At 42.8% G+C, this 23,947-nt stretch overlaps 1 protein-coding gene across 3 annotated transcripts in view; it reads right to left on the minus strand.

Annotated features, from left to right (window-relative positions):
* Window positions 1-23,609, minus strand: part of LOC126334700 (macrophage mannose receptor 1-like) — a 75,603-nt gene extending 51,994 nt beyond the window's left edge. The window contains exons 1-3 of one of the 3 annotated variants that reach the window (XM_049997204.1): window positions 23,521-23,562; window positions 6,168-6,269; window positions 987-1,139 (exon numbers count right to left, since the gene is read on the minus strand). In XM_049997204.1, the coding sequence (XP_049853161.1) occupies window positions 987-1,124 (138 nt within the window). In that variant the 5' untranslated portion in view covers window positions 1,125-1,139; window positions 6,168-6,269; window positions 23,521-23,562. Of the gene's footprint in view, window positions 1-986; window positions 1,143-6,167; window positions 6,270-23,520 lie in introns of all 3 variants that reach the window. The other 2 variants (XM_049997202.1, XM_049997203.1) reach the window with 2 other exon arrangements.
* Window positions 23,610-23,947: the final 338 nt, after the last annotated feature.

The following is a 23,947-nucleotide window of genomic DNA, read 5'->3' on the forward strand; positions in this document are numbered from 1 at the left end:
CAGAATGAGATCGGCAAGAAAAAAAAAAGAAGAAGTTGGTAGAGCACTTGTCGAGTTCGAGACTTGGCCCGGCACACAGATTTAATCTGCCAGGAAGTTTCACATCAGCGCTCGCTCAGCTGCAGAGTGATAATCTCATTGTTGAAAATACCTATTACAAACGAGACACACCAAATACCGAAAAATACTAGTTACTCGGTGGGATTTTCCCTTCGTCGTCGAGATAACGATAACACAGCAAAAAGACGATGTGCGTTCTTCGTTTCAACAATTCAGTTACGCCTACATGTAAGGGCATTTATTAACAGTTGATATGCCTCAAACATGGATCGAACGTAAAGGGCGTAGAGAACTCCGAGCTGTTTTTTCCCCTTGCTTTTCTGCCTTCGTTCATATTCATGTGAGGCGACGTGGACTATAGAAAACTGGTGAATCTTTGAAACATCTGTAGATCTTTCAGGTATGTAGGACGGAACTTTCGATAGGTGTCGCTATACCGTTTGAGTGCTAACTTTTTTTTCAAAAAAACTAATGAATTGTTATTTAAATTAATGTTCCAGTCATTGGGAACAATATGAAAAGAATGTATCCTACCATTTAGTTTTCCAAGGAGTTTGGGGAGCGTCACATACGGGATTGTCTGCCGGCCAGTGTGACCGAGCGGTTCTAGGCGCTTCAGTCCGGATCCGTGCCACTGTTACGGTCGCAGGTTCGAATCCTGCCTCGGGCATGGATGTGTGTGATTCCCTTAGGTTAGTTATGTTTAAGTAGTTCTAAGTTCTAGGGGACTGATGACCTCAGATGTTAAGTCCCATGGCTCTCAGAGCCATTTTTGAACAGGATTGTTAATAAGTTAATAAGAATCCCCAGCGTTTCAGAAGACGACTGCCCAGAAACTACAAATATACATACGTAGTCAAATGATTAAGAAGAGAAAGATGTGCCCAAACGAAAATATCCCACTTGAGCCAAGAGCAGATTCGTACCTCTCTTCTGGAGCAGTGGAGGCTGATCGAGGGGTCTCGCAGTTGCCACATGCGGCAGTCGCACGTCAGGTGGACGGTGGCCAGGCTGCGCTGAGTGGCGACCGTCGCCAGTACCGTCCACACAGGCAGCAGCTGCATCTCAGTGGCGCCCGCCTGCTGAAAGGACACAGCGATCCTCAGCTCTCTTACGGAATCGGCAGAAGGCGGCGAAGACGTGATGCCACTACTGTTCACTCTAGTATCACACCGATTCTGGCTCCGGTATCTTGACTTATGGGGGGACGTTCATGAAAAACAAACACTACTTAAAAGATGCACCAAATCTATAATTTCTAAGATACGGCAACGAAATCTTGTACCATGCTTTACATGAAATTAACACATGTACTGTTAAGATCCTTGGATTACATATATTTGACTCTTTTTTTCTATTGAATATAAAAGTTATATTGTCAAGAATCAAGGTAAATACCTCTTTCTAGGAAACTATTCAAAAGATTTGTAAAAACTTATTTCTGTTTAATGTACTTGCATATAGTAAGCGTTTCTCATGAGATTTTATGATGAAATCGTATAGGAGAATTTTAATAAAATTTAAAATATCATTCTGTAGGAATAACATAAAATGCACACAAAATTCCAAGCACTTGCCTCATATCTCAGCCTACACTCAGAATTCTAAAATTGACTCTTGAGACAGCATTCATAGGGTTTATAGAAATAAGTGTACAAAATTTCATAATTATAGCTTTCATAGATTTTGAGAAAAAGATATATTTACTTAAAAAAAGTAATTTTAGGACATGCAGTATGACGTTCAACCTAACGTTGTTTCTTAAATGACCTCTTTAGAAGGCCCCAGATCTGTACTCAGGGTCCTCTTTCCCTTCAAGCCTACTCTTTGTGTTTCTTCTTTTCTGCCGTGTTTCCTTTATCAGGTGGTCATCTAACTTTTCAGCTGCAGAGAGACGCTATATTTCTATTTCTTTCAAGATGTACTCAGTGAAATTTCGTATCTTAAAGTCCATTCTCTTTAATATCTACATCCTCCATACCTTTCCATCATTAAATAAAGAACTGTATCCTACTTTGCGATGTTGACAGCTGTAGCAGATGAATATGTGGTTTTAGATCGTCGTTTCTATATTAGTGACTTTAGAAACTACTTTGGATTCTGGGTTTTGGCACGAACACACATTTATAGAAGTTAAGGATCGGCCAGAAAGCTGTAAGTGGGGTTGACAGCATCCAGGATACAACTTGGAAGCCTCTACTAGTAAATGTAGGAGTTGTTATCTCCCTGAGCCTGGATACACTTACCTCAGCTAATGTGGCACACAAGATGAATGGGATGTCCATATGTTGTCACCATGTGGAAATAGGTGGCCCATCTGCACTTTTCATGTCACTTGAAAGGTTCCGTCTGATAATCTTCCCATAACACACTTGAAGAGTGTCTGTCATGTTGTAAGTGAGTTTGTTGTGATCGCCAGTCCCAAATCCATCGTAGAACTTTTTGCCCTTTATATCACTGACAAAAGTCACAAATAATATACGAAGCCCAAGTGTATACATCACAGCCGTTTAAATGTATCCTGTGCAAGTTTGCCTGAAAGTATTCAGTGGAATATCTATTCAGCGAGTAAGTATTGAAGTACTGCTTCAAAAAGTGTGTGTGTCATGAAGGTCGCGTCAGTCATTTAATTTCTTTTCAGGAACATCTGTTGCGATTTCATCACTGAAACTTTGAGAACTTATTGTTCATTAATTTCTACTAATATACAAAAAATAAATATAAAATTGACATTTTCGTTCAATTCCATTAACGTCTCTCATTACGATAGTTCCCTCAATTTACTTAGTTACGTTTTCGATTTAGACCATAGTCACATAGACAACAGTAATGTCTGTGATGATTCTGCGTCTGATTTACACAAATGGCTAGTTTTCCGGCTCCTCACGTGACAATGTCACACTTTGCGATGATCAGTGAAACATTTCTAATTCGTATTCATAGCTGATTACATCAATTCCTTTGTTTTCAAAGTGAATCAGTAGCTGCAGTGCAAGTGTGTTGTAATTTGGTATAATACACGTTGTTTCTCTCTTTAGATTTTTGTGCTTTCTTCTGTCCTTGTGGAGGTGGGATAAGCTGTGATTGTATGGCACGAAGTTTTCCTGTTTCATGCGGGCTGAGAGGTTTTGATTCGATTTAACTGTGTTTTAAGATATTTTATTGCCCATTAGTGTAAGCCTTCGGTTAATTTCGATACCTTTCCAGATAATGATATATCCTATTAACATCTATATTAATGGCCAGAGGGACTCATGAAGTTATCTCCACTGTTCCTGCAAAACAATAAAAATTGTAAATACTGGCTACCTTATTTTCTGCTTCACAAAGACAACTACAACCACAATTTCCCTTCATCAGGACATGCGCTTTATCTTTTGAATATGGGTAATGTATTTCAGAGCGTGGCAGTGTTGCTTCGGACATATGAGCAGTAAAGATGAGTAATCTCATTTCTCACTAAGAACATTTCATCATATTCGTTTTCTTAAAACATCGAAAACGCTTTGTATCAAAGGCACATTGAATCTTGTAATGGAGTGAGTTTAATCACGCAGAATCATCCAGGAGTATTCTTCACAGATGAATCGCCTAAAACATGAACCGCAGATTTTGTGGAAATGAAAAGTGTTATTGATGTGCAGTTTTCACGGAATGAATTGGTAGTCAGGATCTCGAATTGTTAAGCCGAACAACAAATTGTAATAATACTTAGAAACGGTATTTTTTGTGCTAGCATATACTTTTTAAAATGGAACAATGCCTGTTGACATCAACAAACTAAAAAGTACTCTAAATTAGATTTCCAGTGATGTTTATTGCAGGAATCTAATGCGAGTTATTCACGACGTATCGTACACTGGAAAGCTTCCACTTCGACATTTGTTTGTGGCATTCAATCTGTGTTGTTGGTAGGTTCGATGTGGCTACGTCTGCTTACAGTGTGCTTGTGTGTTCCTTGAGTGCAATGCGACTTGCTAGTGTGTGACAGTTCAAGCAATGAGTCTTAAGTGAACGATGTGGTTAATCAACGCAGAAAAAGCCTAAATGCTTATGGAGTATGGAGAGTGTAGGAAGAATACAGTTCGTTATTGTACGAAGACTGCGGCAAGCTATCAACGTCAACCAACTCGGCACATATTCATCAATGTCTACAACCAGTTACGTGAAAGTGATAGTGTAACACCTAGACAACGTAACAGAAGGAAATAAGTGACGCTAGAAGAGTGGAAAATTAATATTCTTGCTGCTGTTGCAGTCGATCTGCGCGTTAGCTCAGCGAAATCACATGAGGAAGTGGCATGAGTCTGGTAAGTATCTTACTAATTCTCCATCGACATAGGTTCCATCCCTAACACATCTCTCTCCATCAAGAGGTGCTTGGAAACGATTATGAGAATCGTGTTAATTTCTGTACATTTCTGACATTAAGACAGGATACTCCAGATGTATCATGTATCTTGTTTAGTGATGTAATCATTGCTACCTATCAGGACCAGGTAAAGTATTGGTATGATGACGATCCTCGTTGGCTGCTTCAGGCGTAGCGTCAGTGCCCATAGAGTGTAAACGTGTGTTGTTAGCGAACCGTCAGCTAAACGGACCGTTTTTCATAGATGAAACACTGAACACTCACAAGTATCGCAGCCTACTGACAGATCATTTTCCACGAATGCTACAAGACGTTCCTCTGCAGCCTGGAAGGAACCTGTGGTGCCAACATGACTGCCGTCCAGCCCATAGCGCACGACTTACTACAGTATGCCTACACGAATTATTTCCTAATCGTTGGATTGAACACATTGAACCTTGGCCTGCCCGTTCGCCGGATTTTAGAAACCTGTGGACATCTTTCTCTGGGGAAAGCTGAAAGACGCTGTCTACAAGTGAAGTCTAATGATTAGATCAGCTTAACAGATCGCACGTAATACTCTATAAATTCTGTAGAACTCAAAGGGTAAAGAAATCTGCTACTAAAACACAGTTACAAAACGAGCTGCAATGCATAGGCCCTTTGGTTTTTAATACCAACTGCACCCGATGATATGCAACGATGTATTACTATCCCCTTCTTGGACATCTCCACTGAAATGCTAACACGTGTGCAGAAGTCGTTCCATATCAGACTGGAAGCGTGTATTGCCGCTGCCGGTAGTCAGTCTGAACACAACCGCTGCTGTCAGCTGTCTCGTTACTGGTCAGAATTCATATAAATAGTGTATGCATTAGTGTTATTCTTTAGTGTACAAGTGTCTGTGTAGGAAGTTTTCAAAACACGATATCTCTCAAACGACTCGCACTAGACTCCTGCAACAAACACCACTGACAGTTTGATTTACCCCACTTCTAGTATGTTAACGTTAACAGACAATGATCCATTTATAGAAGTGTATCTCTGCATAAAAAAAACTTTCTCAATATTAATACAATCTGTTTTTTGGCTAACAATACGAGTCCCTGATTAGCAAGCCATTCTGCGAAAACGGTGCATCAACAGCACTTTCCACTTCCGCAATATTTGCAAAGTAAGGTTTACGTGACACATCCCATAAATGGTCGATTGGCATTAATATGACCACCACATGTGTGCGACGTCAACTTGTAATAACCACTCACAGACGAAACGTAGCAGCACTAGCAGTGGAGAGAGTATATAAAGCGTGCCGTGAGGGGGGGGGGGGGGGGGGGCACGCGGAAAACAGTGCTGTAATTCTCGTGACGCCGAAACGGAACTGTTTATCTGACGTTCTTCAAAAGGATGTAATAATTTACTTTCGCTCCACGGGTGGAAGAATTTCTGAAATGGATGATTCCATAAACTGTTCCCGTACCACCGTAGTTAAAATATACCGTGCATGTTAAAATGGTTTTGTCGAAAATGGGCGCCCAGGCGTGATGTAGTACGGACTATACATGACATAGGTGAACGACAATTGCGGAGATGTGTACAGGAGAGTGGAGTGCAACTAATGAGTAACTGGCCGCTCGGATGAACCAAGCGGCTACCAAAAGTGTCTCCAACACCATTCAGCGCTTATGGGTCTATGCATTAGGGGCCTGGTTCGTGCATCCATTCACAAAGAAGGCTGGAATTATCACACCAGTACCTCGGCTGGTCGTCCACAGGCGGCTACAGGTGGCTTTTGTAGATGAATCACGTTTTATGCGCCGTCATACAAACAGCTGTTGGCGCGCACGACGTGAAACATCTGTAAGCAAGTAAAGACTGGAAAGTAGCACTGGTCACACCAATATTCAAGAAAGGAAATATGAGTAACTCATTGAATTACAAACCCATATCAATGACCTTAATTAGCAGTAGGATTTTGGAGCATATACTGTACTTGAACATTATGAATCACCTTGAAAAAAATGCCTTGTTGGTATATAACCAACACAGATGCAGAAAATATCGTTCTACGCCAATACAGCTAGCTCTTTATTCCTATGAAGTAAAAAGTGCTGTCGACAAGGGATCTCAAATCGATTCCATATTCCTAGATTTCCTGTAGGCTTTTGATACCGTCTCTCACAAGCGACTATTAATCAAATTGCGTGCATATGGAGTATCGTCTGAGTTGTGTGATTGGATTCGTGATTTACTCTCGGAGAGGTCACAGTTCGTAGTGATAGATGGTAATTTATAGAGCAGAACAGAAGTGATATCTGGCGTTCTTAAATGTAGTGTCATAGGCCCTCTGCTGTTTCTGATTTACATAAATGATCTAGGTGATAATCTGAGCAGCTCCCTCAGATTGTCTGCAGATGACGATGTAATTTACGGTCCAGTGCAATCATCAGACGATCAATTCCAATCACATAACGATGTATAGAGAATTTCTCTATAGTGCGAGAAGTGGCAATTGGCACTAAACAAAGAAAAGTGCGAGGTCGTCCACATGGGTACTAAAAGAAATCCGATAAATTTATGGTATACGATAAATCGCACGGATCTAAGGGCTGTCTATTCGTCTAAATACCTAGGAATTACAATTGTGAGCAATTTAAATTGCAAAGACCACATAGATGACATTCTGGGGCAGGCAAAACAAAGACTGCGCTTTGTTGGCAGAACACTTAGAAGATGCGACAAACCCACTAAAGAGACAGCCTACATTACCCTTGTCCATCCTCTGCTGTAATATTGCTGCGCTGTATGGGATCCTTACCAGGTAGGATTGACGGAAGACGTCGAAAAAGTGCAAAGAAGGGCAGCTCGTTTCGTGTTATCACGGAATAAAGGTGAACGTGTCACTGTAATGAAACGTGATTTGGGGTGGCTGTCACTGAAACAAAGGCGGTTTTCTTTGCGGCGAGATCTATTTACGAATTTTCAATCACCAACTTTCTCTTCCGAATGCGAAAATATTTTGTTGACACCCACCTACGTAGGGAGAAACGACCACCATAACAAAATAAGAGAAATGAGAGCTCGAGCGGAAAGTTTTGGGTGTTCCTTTTTCTCACACGCCATTCGAGGGCAGAATGGTAGAGAAGGAGTATGAAAATGGTTCGATATACCCTCCGCCAGGTACTTAAGTGTGAATAGCAGAGTAACGATGTAGATTAGATGTAGATGTAGAAGGAGCAAACGTTATGTTTTGGGAAATTTTTGGGTGGCATTTCCAGGATGATTTTGTCATTCTGGAGGGCACAATGGATCAACACAAGGGTACCACGTCTACCCCTAAATGCAGTTTGTTTTTGCTGGGCACGAAGACATCTACCACCAGGGGCACTGCAACATGTTGCACAGCTCAATTTGTACGTGTGTGGGTCGAAGAGCACCGAGATGTTTCTGACGTACTCCCTTGCCATCACAGTCCCCGAATTTAAACGCAGTCCAAAATCTGTGAGACAATTCCGATCAGGCTGTTCAAACCTACATCAGCTATCCACCGGCCTGGAGTCGGCTTGGCTCCACATCCCTGTCGGTACCTTCCAGAACATCTCTGTCTTTCTTCCTGCACGTCTCGCAGTGATCCGCGCTACAAAAGATAATTATTCAGGCCATTTGACAGGTGGTCACATAAAAGTGCCTGGACAGTGTACATTATGAATAATAAGCAAAAGGAGTACCATTTCAAAAGTAATCCATTTTTTCGGCCATGTTCTTACGAATTGTATATCTAAAGAGATCGAATACCGTTGAAAGTTCAGTTATCTTTTTTGTTTCAAAAAAAAAAAAAAATGGTTCAAGTGGCTCTGAGCACTATGGGACTCAACATCTTAGGTCGTAAGTCCCCTAGAACTTAGAACTACTTAAACCTAACTAACCTAAGGACATCACACACACCCATGCCCGAGGCAGGATTCGAACCTGCGACCGTAGCAGCCCCGCGGTTCCCGACTGCAGCGCCAGAACCGCACGGCCACCGCGGCCCGCTTTTGTTTCACTAACTAAAAGTGACCGAATATAAGAAAGCAATTACAGCCAAAAACACAATACTGTTGATAATATTCATCTTTAACAGTTCCTCGATATTCTAGGAAATGAAAAATGTCAGGTGATAAAAAGAGTAGTTGCTTTCATTGCTCCAACAGTTTTCTAAGTTCATTTGGTTCATAGTTTGTTTTTTTTCTGTCTGAAGTTAGTACAGGAGACTGCTATAATGTAATGTATGACACCTTCAAACTATGGTGAATTTCATTTACAGAGTTAATAATATATGTGTAGGCCGTGCGACGGCCGTTGGCGATGAAAGAAATCAACGTTGCGAAGTAGAGTTGTGTACTGCATTCATGAGCCTGTAATTGCACAGGCGCAAGAGAAGTGCAGTTAGTTCTCACACGCTCCTCGTGAACAATCGAGATAATGCGAAGTAACTATCGAACAATTTTGTATCGGTACTGACGAACTGACACCAATAATGCTCAGTCGACGAGGACAAGAATCAAAGACACGTACAATGCGAGATCGAGGTAATGGGACCAATCGCATTTCAGTTACGACCTGTCGTTGCTGAAAATGTCGGAAGCGTGATATTATGGACTACCACACACATATGTTTCTGGACGGTGGTATATGCACTAGACGAACAACTACATGCTTAATGACCTATGAGGAAATGTCCACACATATGTGTTCGCTGGAGCACACACAAGCGAAGGCGTGCTTCTTCGTGGATGGGCCGACAGGCGATACGAAAAATGAGGGCAGGTGCTTTTTTAATCTGTCAGAATGGTGGAATACGCTACCGTACACCAAACATTAGCGTCAGAGTCCATTCCAGACAAGTAAATGTATACGTGTAGGGTCCCGCAGTCTTCCGTGTCTTTGCAATTGGAACTGTAAACAAGAGAGTTGGATTAAAACTTTACGTATCGTTGTCAATTATATATTTGTCGGTGAGTCACTGGTCAACTTAGCCAGGAATGCAAAAGATCCTTCTATCTAGCCAACAACTGGATGAACCTTACCCAGTTTCTGTTGCCTGAAAGAAAACAGATCACTGAATTTGGAAATGCTAATTCTTCTCCTGTTACTACGTTCTTCACACCTCTCTCGCTTCCACCAGCTTGTTCATCCGTTCATATGGGATATTTCTTTTAATTCATTTTCTGGGCCTTCTACAGTTTTGATTTTCTTAGTTGTGTTGCAAACATTTATGTCTTATTATACTTTTCTCTTTTAAGAAACTCGTCAGACCCACTCAACGATAGTTCACGACTACCATCCGCAAAAGCAGTGTAAACTGGTCGTGAGTGCCCGATAGAAGTAGAATGAAACAGCACAGTTCATCTCACAGACCGAATTAAGAAACAAAGGTCTTATGAGTTGAAGCGCACTCTCCGATTGTTTTAGTGGCATATTTCTTTGCCTTTATTTCAGTTCTACAGCATTTCTATGGTATTACGTGTGATCTGTTAAACTGATGTAAGCAACAGACTTCACTTGTAGCGTAAGAGAAGAAGAAACTGAGTGAAGTACTGGCCTCTAGCAACATAACATATGAAATAATTCTCTAATGGTTTTCAGATTAAAATATTTGAATTCAGAAAGTAAGTCATTACCGTTGGCGGATAAATTTTTATTAGAAGAGATCAATGTTTTTCGCAATAAAACTACATATTTCAGAGAAATATCTCATTAAAGACAACTTGAGACAGGAAAGATACTTCTTTCAAGAAAGCCTGTTACACTATGGGGAGGTTTCATAATTGTTGGCCGGCCGAGGTGACCGAGCGGTTTTAGGCGCTACAGTCTGGAACCGCTCGACCGCTACGGTCGCAGGTTCGAATCCTGCCTCGGGCATGGATGTGTGTGATGTCCTTAGGTTAGTTAGGTTTAAGTAGTTCTAAGTTCTAGAAGACTGATGACCTCAGAAGTTAAGTCCCATAGTATTGAGAGCCATTTGCACCATAATTGTTGGTGCATGCAATTTTACACAAAGACGTCTGACTTTGCTCATAACCACTTTTGGGATCACTAACACACAAAAACCTAAGTCACCGGGAATTCTGCTGTAATTAAAGAACACTGAAGCGAGCGTCTTCCATGTTGGAATACGACGAAGCAATCAGGCAGCTGCTGGCAGACAAATGCATTTACGCTACTATCGCTATGGATTTCGCTTTGGTGGTCGCAAACCTTGGTTCTTCGTAGCTGCCTTTACTGCGCCGCTGCTGTTTCTTACACTGGGAAACGATGTCCACTCTCATTTCTGTAGATCGGGCGCACAAGCCGCTTGTGTGCCGGGGTCCACGAGGAAATGTTCACGACCCCCCCCCCCTCCCCCCCCCCATCCGCGCAACGAGCTTGTGACGTCACACTATCCGGCTTGTCCGCCACACTTCGCGAAAGCTCGCCTCCGAGCAAGAAGGCCCGCTGCAAGTGAATACGTAACTGCAAGGGTATCCACTGAAGGTCAAGGTCTCAACTTTGTCGAGTGCTGTGGAGACCTTACAAGCATTTCAACGTGCAGTGTGTAAAGTTTTTACACTCGTCTGTGTTACTCGCTCCCCGTCGGAGACGGCTACTGGCACTCGTACAGCCTGCAGTCTCACGTGCTGTGACGCACGCGCCACTGCCTGTGCTTCTCGTGAGCCTCGGGTGCGCGAAGTGACGTCGACTACGACTCGGTGCTTTTTTGGCGTACGGCGCCGCCACGCGGTTATTCCCCTGTCAGAAGTAAGTCTCACAGTGCTAGCAGCGGCGGTTCAAGGCTTTATAGCGAAGCTCGCCTCCTGTTGGTGGCCTTGCCTGTCGGAGAGTTCTTGCTGAGCATTCGCAGAGTAGCCAATGAAACCCTCCGCACATATATTCGTAAAAATTGATAAGCACGAGATATCTTAGCCAAAGTTAACTGTAACATTCCGTTTAGGAATGTATGTGACATGGCTTAGTCACACCTAAAATACACTACTGGCCAATAAAATTGCTACGCCAAGAAGAAATGCAGATGATAAACGGGTATTCATTGGAAAAATATATTATACTAGAACTGACATGTGATTACATTTTCACGCAATTTGGGTGCATCGATCCTGAGCAATCAGTACCCAGAACAACCACCTCTGGTCGTAATAACGGCCTTGATACGCCTGGGCATTGAATCAAACAGAGCTTGGATGGCGTGTACAGGTACAGCTGCCCATGCAGCTTCAACATGATACCACAGTTCATCAAGAGTAGTGACTGACGTATTCTGATGAGCCAGTTGCTCGGCCACCACTGATCAGACGTATTCAGTTGGTGAGAGATATGGAGACTGTGCTGACCAGGGCAGCAGTCGAACATTTTCTGTAACCAGAAAGGTCCATACAGGACCTGCAACATGCGGTCGTGCATTATCCTGCTGAAATGTAGCGTTTTTCAGAGATCGAATGAAGGGTAGAGCCACGGGTCGTAACACATCTGAAATGTAACGTCCACTGTTCAAAATGCCGTCAATGCCAAAAAGAGGTGACCGAGACGTGTAACCAATGGCACCCCATACCAATCCGCCGGGTGATACGCTAGTATGGCGATGACGAATACACGCTTCCAATGTGCGTTCACCTCGACGTCGCCAAACAAGGATGCGACCGTCATGATGCTGTAAACGGAACCTGGATTCATCCGAAAAAATGACGTTTTACTATTCGTGCACCCAGGTTCATCGTTGAGTACACCATCGCAGGCGCTCCTGCCTGAGATGCAGCGTCAACGGTAACCGCAGCCATGGTCTACGAGCTGATTGTCCATGCTGCTGCAAACGTCGTCAAACTGTTCGCGCAGGTGGTTGTGGTCTTGCAAACGTCCCCATCTGTTGACTCACGGATCGAGACGTGGCTCCACGGTCCGTTGCAGCCATGCGGATAAGATGCCTGTCATCTCGACTGCTAGTGAAACGAGGCCTATGGGGTCCATCACGGCGTTCCGTATTACCATCCTGAACCCACCGATTCCATATTCTGCTAACAGTCATTGGATCTGGACCAACGCGAGCAGCAATGTCGTGATAGGATAAACCTCAGTCATGATAGGCTACAATCTGAACTTTATCAAATGCAGAAACCTTATGGTACGCATTTCACCTTCTTAAATGAGGCAACGCCGGTCAACTGCTGATTGTGTATGAGAAGTTGACTGGAAACTTTCCTCAAGTCAGAACGTTGTAGGTGTCGCCTCCGGCGCCAACCTTGTGTGAATGCTCTGAAAAGCTAATCATTTGCATATCGCAGCATCTTCTTCCTATTGGTTAAAATTCGCGTCTGTAGCACGTCATCTTCATGGTGTAGCAATTTTAATGGCCAGTAGTGTACGTCGCCAGAAAAGAAGTCAGACCAATCGTACCAGTGGTACATTGAAATGATAATTCTTCATTGTTTGCAAACCGATACTTATATGTCCATTTGCTTGATGGCCATAACGCTCATTTACAAACAAGGCTTGTACACAGTAATTATTGACGTAAAATATTTGATGTAATGGAAGGAGAGATGAATCAAGTGAGTTGCCGGGATAATCTCATTAGAATGACTCTTGTAAACCACCTAAGAATGTTCCGCAACGGGCTCGGCCGTCTGCACAATTACACAAATCGCTCCCGCCTACAGATGTTGTTGCACAGCCCGCATCCTGAAAGACACCATTTCTGTTAACCATAACTTCGTCGGCTGGTCGTCGCGAGGACTTCAAATGTTGACTGCGTACGAGATGGTGGTAGTAGGACGGTCTCTCTTGCCATTCTCACTGTCAATCCTTAAGCTCTTCAAACACATCATGTAGTATATGCAGGTCTCATTGTCTTCAGCTACTGATTCAGTGACAAATTATTCCTTGGGTGGCGTGATAGGCAAATATTTGACAGAAAAGATTATAGTTACGGAATCCATCGAAATATTCCACTGATAACTTCATAGTTTCATTCTACCAGGGCAACAAGTGGAAACTTCACAAGCCAAGAGCGCTGAATGAAACATTTCTTTGGGTGACCTGTTTGGACAGAGTTACGCTGCCGTAATCGGATCTTATGCTTTAAAATATTACAACACATTGACCATCACTGTTGCAACTCGTTTCACGTTGCTTGCACACTTCCCAGTTCCATACAGATCTCTACATATACTTGCACGTACTGGGAAGTGTACATGCAATATGAAACGACTTGCAACACCGATGGACAATATGTTGTAATATTTTAAAGCATAAGGTCCGATGACGTCTACGTAGCTTATGTCGAAACAGGTCATCCAGTAAATTGTGAGGTTTTCTTCAGTTATCAGATCGCCCTCGTACTGAGAATGGCAGGAATCTGCGACTTCTGATCTTTAAGGACCAAATCATGCTGATTCCGCGATTCAGTCTGAAACTGCTCATACACATGCCAGAAACAACGTTTATGAGAGGAATGGAGGATACAAATAACTTAAATGCTGAAGTAGCGATGTAAAAAAAGGGAGTGGGAAGAAAACAATAGGAGCGAGGACTCAGATAAGTGTAAAGCCCCCTACGATTCTATTACTTTTTGACCTCATGGTAACCATAACGCATGGGTGAACGTCTGTTCAGTCACTGTGCTGATCTACGAACTCAGTGATATTACTGAAACGAATTAACTATACCTCAAGATAGATTCACAAGGAAGCACTGAAAACACAACGTAAAATGAAAAAGAAAAAGAAGGAAATGTGTTCAACCTGGGGTAACAATTAAAAAGCGAATTGTTACCTAAGAAAGATTTTCTTAAATTTAACGTGCTAACTATATTAAAAACAAGGAGGCTGCGTGAAATCCACATAATCCTTGAAAACATTTTCCGTATTCTATCGACTAATGTATATCTTAACTCACTGGTGAATTAAGTATAACGATACTCCATAGGACACCAAATGTGTGTCACGTAACATATACAGTGTACTATACCACTTCCCGTACCCTTTCATGTAGGATGGAAAACTGACAATACCCCTCTCTAATAATTCGAGTTTCACTTACTTTATACTTTTGGATAATAGATACCGAGTCCGTTGTAGGAAGTAATGAGTTTCTGCACTCTTGGAACTTGTACTCTAGTAATTCTTCAATCTAAAATTCTGTGCATGCACCACGCCTTTTTACTTGTAGAGATCCTATCCTAAAAGTGTACAATGTGAGTTCTGAAGTAGACATTGTTGCACATGCACAGTAACCATTTGCCAAAGGAGAATTCCACTCAGCTGTGTTATTATTCGCGAAGTGGCCACACTGCTTACGACGTTTTCCATTATTGAGTTAGTGAAGCCAGTGCTGTTGTCTCAGAGCAGTCTGTAATTAGATGCAGATTTAGTAGTACATAGACGTTGTCTTACAAGAATGTGGTATCGACGCTTCCAGGACAGTCAAAGTGAAAGGAAAATATATCGGATGGATCGCAGATTTCTGAGGAAGACGATAGGACAATCTGGGAGTTTTTCAAGCAGAGCACACAGACACCTAGTAGTCGATGTGTTATCCTAAAACTCAATTTTTGGTTACTTACGTTGTTGTTGTTATGGTCTTCAGTCCTGAGACTGGTTTGATGCAGCTCTCCATGCTACTCTATCTTGTGCAAGCTTCTTCATCTCCCAGTACCTACTGCAACCTACATCCTTCTGAATCTGCTTAGTGTAGACATCTCTTGGTCTCCCTCTAAGATTTTTAACCTCCACGCTGCCCTCCAATACTAAATTGGTGATCCCTTGATGCCTCAGAACATGTCCTACCAACCGATCCCTTCTTCTGGTCAAGTTATGCCACAAACTTATCTTTTCCCCAATCCTGTTCAATACTTCCTCGTTAGTTATGTGATCTACCCATCTAATCTTCAGCATTCTTCTGTAGCACCACATTTCGAAAGCTTCTATTCTCTTCTTGTCCAAACTATTTATCGTCCATGTTTCACTTCCATATATGGCTACACTCCATATAAATACTTTCAGAAATGACTTCCTGACACTTAAATCTATACTCGATGTTAACAAATTTCTCTTCTTCAGAAACGCTTTCATTGCAATTGCCAGTCTACATTTTATATCCTCTCTACTTCGACCATCATCATTTATTTTGCTCCCCAAATTGCAAAACTCCTTTACTACTTTAAATGTCTCATTTCCTAATCTAATTCCTTAGCATCACCCGACTTAATACGACTACATTCCATTATCCTCGTTTTGCTTTTGTTGATGTTCATCTTATATCCTCCTTTCAAAACACTATCCATTCCGTTCAACTGCTCTTCCAAGTCCTTTGCTGTCTCTGACAGAATTACAATGTCATCGGGGAACCTCAACATTTTTATTTCTTCTCCATGGATTTTAATACCTACTCCGAATTTTTCTTTTGTTTCCTTCACTGCTTGCTCAAGATACAGATTGAATAACATCGGGGAGAGACTACAACCCTGTCTCACTCCCTTCCCAACCACTGCTTCCCTTTCATATCCCTCAACTCTTATAACTGCCATCTGGTTTCTGTACAAATTGTAAATAGCCTTTCGCTCCCTGTATTTTACCCCTCCTACCTTCAGAATTTGAAAGAGAGTGTTCCAGTCAATATTGTCATAACCTTTCTCTAAGTCTAGAAATGCTAGAAACGTAGGTTTGCCCTTCCTTAATCTAGCTTCTAAGATACGTCGTAGGGACAGTATTGCCTCCCGTGTTCCAACATTTCTACGGAATCCAAACCGATCTTCCCCGAGGTCGGTATCTACTAGTTTTTCCATTCGTCTGTAAAGAATTGGCGTTAGTATTTTGCAGCTGCGACCTATTAAACTGATAGTTCGGTAATTTTCACATCTGTCAACACCTGCTTTCTTTGGGATTGGAATTATTATATACTTTTTGAAGTCTGGGGGTATTTCGCCTGTCTCATACATCTTGCTCACCAGATGGTAGAGTTTTGTCAGGATCGGCTCTCCCAAGGCCGTCAGTAGTTCCAATGGAATGTTGTCTACTCCGGGGGTCTTGTTTCGACTCAGGTCTTTCAGTGCCCTGTCAAACTCTTCACGCAGTATCGTGTTCCCATTTCATCTTCATCTACATCCTCTTCCATTTCCATAATATTGTCCTCAAGTACATCGTCCTTGTATAGACCCTCTATATACTCCTTCCGCCTTTCTGCTTTCCCTTCTTTGCTTGGAACTGGGTTTCCATCTGAGCTCTTGATGTTCATACAAGTGGTTCTCTTATCTCCAAAGGTCTCTTTAATTGTCCTGTAGGCAGCATCTACCTTGCCCCTAGTGATATAAGCCTCTACATCCTTACATTTGTCCTCTAGCCATCCCTGCTTAGCCATTTGCACTTCCTGTCGATCTCATTTTTGAGATGTCTGTATTCTTTTTGCCTGATTCATTTACTGCATTTTTATATTTTCTCCTTTCATCAATTAAGTTCAATATTTCTTCTGTTACCCAAGGATTTCTACTAGCCCTCGTCTGTTTACCTACTTGATCCTCTTCTACCTTCACTACTTCAACCCTCAAAGCTACCCATTCTTCTTCCACCGTATTTCTTTCCCCCATTCCTGTCAATAGCTCCCTTATGCTCTCCCTGAAACTCTGTACAACCTCTGGTTCTTTTAGTTTATCCAGGTCCCATCTCCTTAAATTCCCACCTTTTTGCAGTTTCTTTAGTTTTAATCTACAGGTCATAACCAATAGATTGTGGTCAGAGTCCACATATGCCCCTGGAAATGTCTTACAATTTAAAACCTGATTCCTAAATCTCTGTCTTACTTATATAATCCATCTGATACCTTTTAGTATCTCCAGGCTTCTTCCATGTATACAGCCTTCTTTTATGATTCTTGAACCAAGTGTTAGCTATGATTAAGTTGTGATCTGTGCAAAATTCTGCCAGGCGGCTTCCTCTTTCATTTCTTTGCCCCAGTCCATATTCACCTACTACGTTTCCTTCTCTCCCTTTTCCTACTACCGAATTCCAGTCACCCATAAATATTAAATTTTTGTCACCCTTAACTATCTGAATAAGTTCTTTTATTTGATCATACATTTCTTCAATTTCTTCGTCATCTGCAGAGCTAGTTCGCATATAAACTTGTACTACAGTAGTAGGTGTGGGCTTTGTATCTATCTTGGCCACAATAATGCGTTCACTATGCTGTTTGTAGTAGCTTACCCGCATTGCTATTTTCCTATTTATTATTAGACCAACTCCTGCATTACCCCTATTTGATTTTGTGTTTATAACCCTGTAGTCACCCGACCAAAAGTCTTGTTCCTCCTGCCACCGAACTTCACTAATTCCCACTATATCTAACTTTAACCTATCCATTTCCCTTTTTAAATTTTCTAACCTACCTGACCGATTAAGGGATCTGACATTCCACGCTCCGATTCGTAGAACGCCAGTTTTCTTTCTCCTGATAACATCCTCTTGAGTAGTCCCCGCCCATGAGAACGCCATCATCATTTAATCATACAGTGAAGCTGCATGCCCTCGGGAAAAATTACGGCCGTAGTTTCCCCTTGCTAACTAGAGAAAAATGAGACTGCACAGATTACAGCTTCTGCAGGCACTTGCCTGTAATGCCAAAGGGAGCAAATACAATGAAGAGCCAAAGAAACTGGTACGCCTGTCTTATATCGGGCCGGCCCTCCAAGAGTACGCAGAAGTGCCACAACAGGACGTGGCATACACTCGACTAATGTCTGAAGTAGTGCTGAAGGGAAGTGACACCATCAATCCTGCAGGGCTCCCCATAAATCAGTAAGAGTACGAGTGGGTGGAGATCTCTTCTGAACAGCACGTTGCAAGGCATGCCAGATATGTTCAATAATGCTCATGTCTTTGGAATTTGCTGGCTAGCGGAAATGTTGAAACACAGAAGAATGTTCCTGGAGCCACTCTGTAGCAATTATTGACGTTTTGGATGTCGCATTTTCCTGCTGGTATTTCCCCAGTCCATCGGAATTAACAAGGGACATGAATGGATGCAAGTGACCAGACAGGATTTTTACGTACGTGTCACTTGTCAGAGTCGTATCTAGACGTGTCAGAGGTCCCATATCACTCAAACTGCTCACACCCCACACCACTGCAGAGACTCCACCAGCTTGAACAATCCCCTGCTGACATGAAGGGTCCATGGATTCATGAGGTGGTCTCCATACCCATACACGTCCATGTGTGCGAAGCAATTTGATACGACACTCATCCGACCAGGCAACATGTTTCCTTTCATCAACAGTCCAATGTCGGTGTTGACGGGTCCAGACGGGACGTAAAGCTTTGTGTCGTCATCAAGTCTACACGAGTGGGTTTTCGGCTCAGAAAGCCCATATCGATGATGTTTCGCTAAATGGTTCGCACGCTGACAGTTATTCATGACCCAGCACTGAAATCTGCAGCAATTTGAGGAAGGGTTGCAATTCTGTCACGTTGAACGGTTGTCTTCAGTAGTCGTTGGTCCCGTTCTTGCTGGGTCTTTTTCCGGCAGTGGCAATGTCGGAGATTTGGTGTTTTACCGTATTCCTGATATTCCCTGTCACTCGTGAAAAGGCCGTACGGGAAAATCCTCACTTCATGCTAGTTCGGAGATGCTGTGTGCCACCGCTCGTGGTTCGACAACAACACCACGGTCAATCTCACTTAAATCTTGAAAACTTGCCATTATAGCAGCACTAACCGATCTAACAACTGCGCCAGACACTTGTCTTAGATAGGCACTGCCGACAGCAGTACCGTATTCTGCCTGTTTACATACTTCTGTATTTGAATACACATGCCTATTCCAGTTTTTTTGGTGCTTCAGTGTAAAACTGCGGAGCTGTCCTGGAGATGATATAAGAAGGCCTTCCTTTCAACTCCAGTTCTTGTTAATGAAGCCACGGTTCAAGCGAGTGGTCAGGTGAGGGATTAACATGTTTCGCTCTTGGAAACAGTTGCTCATATGGAAGAAATGAACATCAACGATGTGGGATCTGTTTTGTTGATACGACTACAACTGTGTTTTCCTACTTTACGAAGTCGAAATCACAATCACACACCGAAACCTCACCACTGAGTTTCCTGAATAAATATGGACATCAGCTAGCCTTCTAGCAAGATGACGAACAGCATCATTGGTATGGCATGAGCTGTCTGTTCATTTATGAATGCAATTTTTCCGCAATGATGGATTCGTCAGAGATATGTATGTCACCGATTACAGGTCACTGGAGTCAAGATCCCTCACATCTCAATCGTATGCCTGTTTATGTAAGCAAAGCTCATGCGCAGATCTTGGGTTCAGGTTCAGTATTCACACTTCTTTACTACTTCGCTGCCCCACAAGAACACTTTGAAGACAATAAAAAATTACGATGCACCACTAACCAACAATCCGAATGGGAAATCGGTAGATGCGACGTACACGCAGAGATAAACAAATGAGTACAGTTTCAGAAATATTCGATTATTTATTCAAGAGAAAGTGCTTCAAAAATTGAGCAAGTTAGTGAAGCGTTGGTCCACCTCTGTCCTTTATTCAAGCAGTTGTTCGGTTTGTCACTGATTGGTAGAGTTGTCGGATGTCCTCTGAGGCACATTGTGCCAAAATCTGTCGAGTTGGTGCATTATATCATCAAAATTCCGAGCTGGTTGGTCTTGACCATAGCGCTCGAAACGCTCTTAACTGGGGCGAGATCCTGCTATTTTGCTTGACAAGGTAGGGTTTGGCAAAAACAAGCCAAGCACTAGAAATCTCACCATTTGCGGGAACGTGTTATCTTGCCGCCATGAAGGACAAAAAAAATGGGTCTTAGATTATCGTCGATGTAAAACTGTGTTCTAATGGTGGCACGCACGACAACCAAAGGGATCCTCCGAGGAAATGGAACGGTACCCCAAATCATCACATCTGGTTGTCGGGCCGTATGGCAGGTGACAGGTTAGTACCCCTCTGCTCTCCACGACGCCTCCAGACGCTCCTTCACTAGTCATTGGGGCTTATTTCGAAACGGGACTCATCAACGAAGACAGTTGTAATCCAGTCAATGAGATTGTAGGCCCCAATAACTGCCAAAGCCGTATGTGAAGGCTCCCAGGAGAACGGTGGGATACCAACTTGACTATCACCTGCCATATGGCCCAAAAACCAGAAGTGGTGGCCTAGGGTGCCATTTTATTTCATAGCATGACCGCTCTGGTTGTCATCCGAGGCACCCTTACAGCGGTACGTCGACGATATTCTACGCCCAGTTTTGTCGCCCTTCACGACAAGCCATCCTGGGCTTACATTTCAGCAAGATAATGACCACCTGCACAAGGCGAGAGTTTCTTCTGTTTGTCTTCGCGCGTCCCAAACCATGCCTTGGCCCCCACGGTCGCCGGATCTCTCCCCAGTTGAGAAGGTTTCGAGCATTACGGGGAAGGTCCTTCAACTAGATAGGGTCTTTGGGAATCCAACACAATGACTGGACAAAATTTATCACGATATCCCTCAGAACGACATCAAATATTTCTATCAATCAGTGAAAAGACGAATAACTGATAATGCCAGAGATGGACCAACGAGTTATTGACCTGCTTAATACGTGAAGCTCTTTCTCTCGAATAAATTACACAAATTTAATGAAATTGTAACCATTTTCTTGTAAATCTACAGATTTCCGTAGTGTTCGGATAATTCCTTCGTTGTGTGTCGCTTTATTTGTCTTAGACTGTATAACTTGCGCCAACCCACATCAAAATTACACAGATATCTACGATTTCAACAATATTTGTGATAAAATATCTGAAATGTTTTAGTATAGTATTAATTTCTATACAGCAATGTATATTATATCGCTGTAGTATGGCTTACAAGATATTTAAATTTAGAGAAATCTAGCAAATGAACATTACATATATCCGAAAATCTGAGAAGTAGATGTGGCATACAATTAATTTGAGAACTGTAATAGACACAATCTCGCATTACACTGACAATGTAATTATTTCCGCAGTATGCATCTAAGTGAGTGCCAATCATATCCAGTACATCAGTAAGCACTATGGCTGTGAACACAGATTAGTAGTGAATGGCAATGAAGCGTGTAGATGAGGGGAATGCGGTTTCTTTGAGTTATTTCAGCCTACGGTTAGGAGATCATACTTGTTTTTAAAGATCCGTGCTTCAAAAGGTCAGAAGGAAACGCTGACAGGGCCACTTTATTGTCCATTTTTCTGTCTGTCCCTCTTTTAAAACCCGTTTTTCCAAGGAACGGGTAAAGGTATCAATTTGAAATTTGTATCAAACAGTAAGTTTATTGGCGTAGTAAATAATTTAAGCTTATAAGTTAATGCAATAAAAATATACGGCCATATAGGTCCCAAATTTTGATACCCACAAACTAATTCAACGTGTAGATGAACAACATGTATCCTTGTCGAGCATGATCATGTAACTGTACCGGCTCGGTAGTTCAACGTGTTGCCATGGGTCTGGTAAATGAAATGATCGCATGGCATTGCTGGTCACCTAGTGCAAGTCTTATTTCAGTCGGTGCCACAATAGGCGACTAGCAGCCGATGATGCTGACAACACAACACCTACTCCCAGAGCGGAGAAAATCTCCAACCCGGCCTGGAATCGAACCTGGGTTCTGGGCATGGAAGGCAGGTACTTCATCACCCAGCTAAACAGGCGGACAGGGGTCTGCTGACCCTCTGTAATAAAAAGAAACTGAGTTAAGTATTGAACGCTCAACTAGGTGTGTTGTCATGTGACATCCTCCCAGACCAAATGCCGAGAACAATAACGAACAGAATGGGAAAAAATATTAAGTTCCTGACCGAAAAGAGAGGTCGCTGGATCGAATATCGATAGGACCAAGAACGTCTTCGTTTTAACAGAGCCTTCAACTGTTAACGACATGAGGAACTGCATGAAGCAACGTGTAGTTCGAATTCCACATTAAACTGTGAGTGGCCTTACTTCGGTTCAATGCTTGGGTTGTTAGGGACAAGCAGTTCCCCCAAGTGGCGTCGGATTTGTTGTTGACAGCACGAACAGTAAGCCTGTGAATGCGCTCCTTTACCTACCTAGTATGTGCGCAGGACATTAACTGTAAAGTACCATGTGAAATTTGGAAAATTGTGGATACAAAAATGCAAAGTCTTCTAAAATGTTTTGCCATTTCTTGGATGGGGAACGGGGTGGTATAAACCACCTCATTACCCCCACTCCCCCCATCCCTTCCACTACGGATCGGTCCCTGGGACAGTTCACAGAAAATGCTTGTGTTTTGCTGGCCGTAAAGAAGAAGCGACAATACCCGATGAACACTGTGTATCACCGTAAGGTGCAATGCACTTGGGAGGAGTTCTTTAAAATTTGATTTTCTCTAAACAATTAGGCGGTTATACTGAACTCAATCGAAGGCTTTCCCGACGTCAAGACTCACGTCGTCAACTTGGGCTTGCCAGGTCTCTGTGTTCTAGATCACGTTATAAACATGGCTCTGAGCACTACGGGTCATAATATCTGAGGTCATCAGTCCCCTGGAACTTAGAACCACTTGAACCTAACTAACCTAAGGACACCACACACATCCATGTCCGTGGAAGGATTCTAACTTGCTACCGTAGTCGTCTCGCAGTTCCAGACTGCAGCGCCCAGAACCGGTCGGCCATACCGAATGAAGAGAGCTATATTATCTTAACGTGGCCTGTGGCGCAGGTGATGGTAATTCTTCATTTCCTGAACTCTATAAGTAAAGTGACAGAAAAATGTATGTAACTTGTTCGGAATGGTGTTCTGCTTATCCCTAGCAACACGCAGTTTCACGATAGCATTCTTTCTAACTAAATTTGAAAGATAAGGTTATTAAGGCCTTGCATTCACGTCTGAAGATCACAAATTAATTGAGTGGTTGGTGATGAACGTAATCTGAAAGTGAGGCGTCTACAAGTCTACAACTTTTGGGAGATTCTGACGCACGCATAATGTTGGATGAAACAAGAGGTACATGGATTGGGCGGCTCAAAGCCCCATACCACATTTCGTACGCCAAAGCAAACAGCATGTGTACTCACGGGCTGATGTGGACCGCAGGCGTCGCCTTGCTACCTGCGTCTGGTGCGCTGCTCCTCGCTGCCAACCTGTTCTGACGCTCACCCGTTGCCCCCACCATTTCGCAGAGCAACAGCGCTGCGTTTATCTCTTCCCGTCTTTGGCCACACTTCCCGCTAGCGACTGAGCCATACCAGCGTTCAGTGAAATGTTTTCTTGCAACAGGTTCTTCAGAGCGCTGGTGCGATGATGATGATGTTTGGTTTGCGGGGCGCTCAACTGCACAGTTATCAGCGCCCATACAGAGTCCCAATTTTTTCACAGTCCAATTTTTTTTACACACTCCAAGCTAGCCACTGTCATGAATGATGATGATGATGATGATGATGATGATGATGAAATGATGAGGACAACACAAACACCCAGTCCCCGGGCAGAGAAAATCCCCAA

The sequence above is a fragment of the Schistocerca gregaria genome, chromosome 2 (assembly GCF_023897955.1).
Source record: "Schistocerca gregaria isolate iqSchGreg1 chromosome 2, iqSchGreg1.2, whole genome shotgun sequence".
Classification (NCBI taxonomy): domain Eukaryota; kingdom Metazoa; phylum Arthropoda; class Insecta; order Orthoptera; family Acrididae; genus Schistocerca; species Schistocerca gregaria.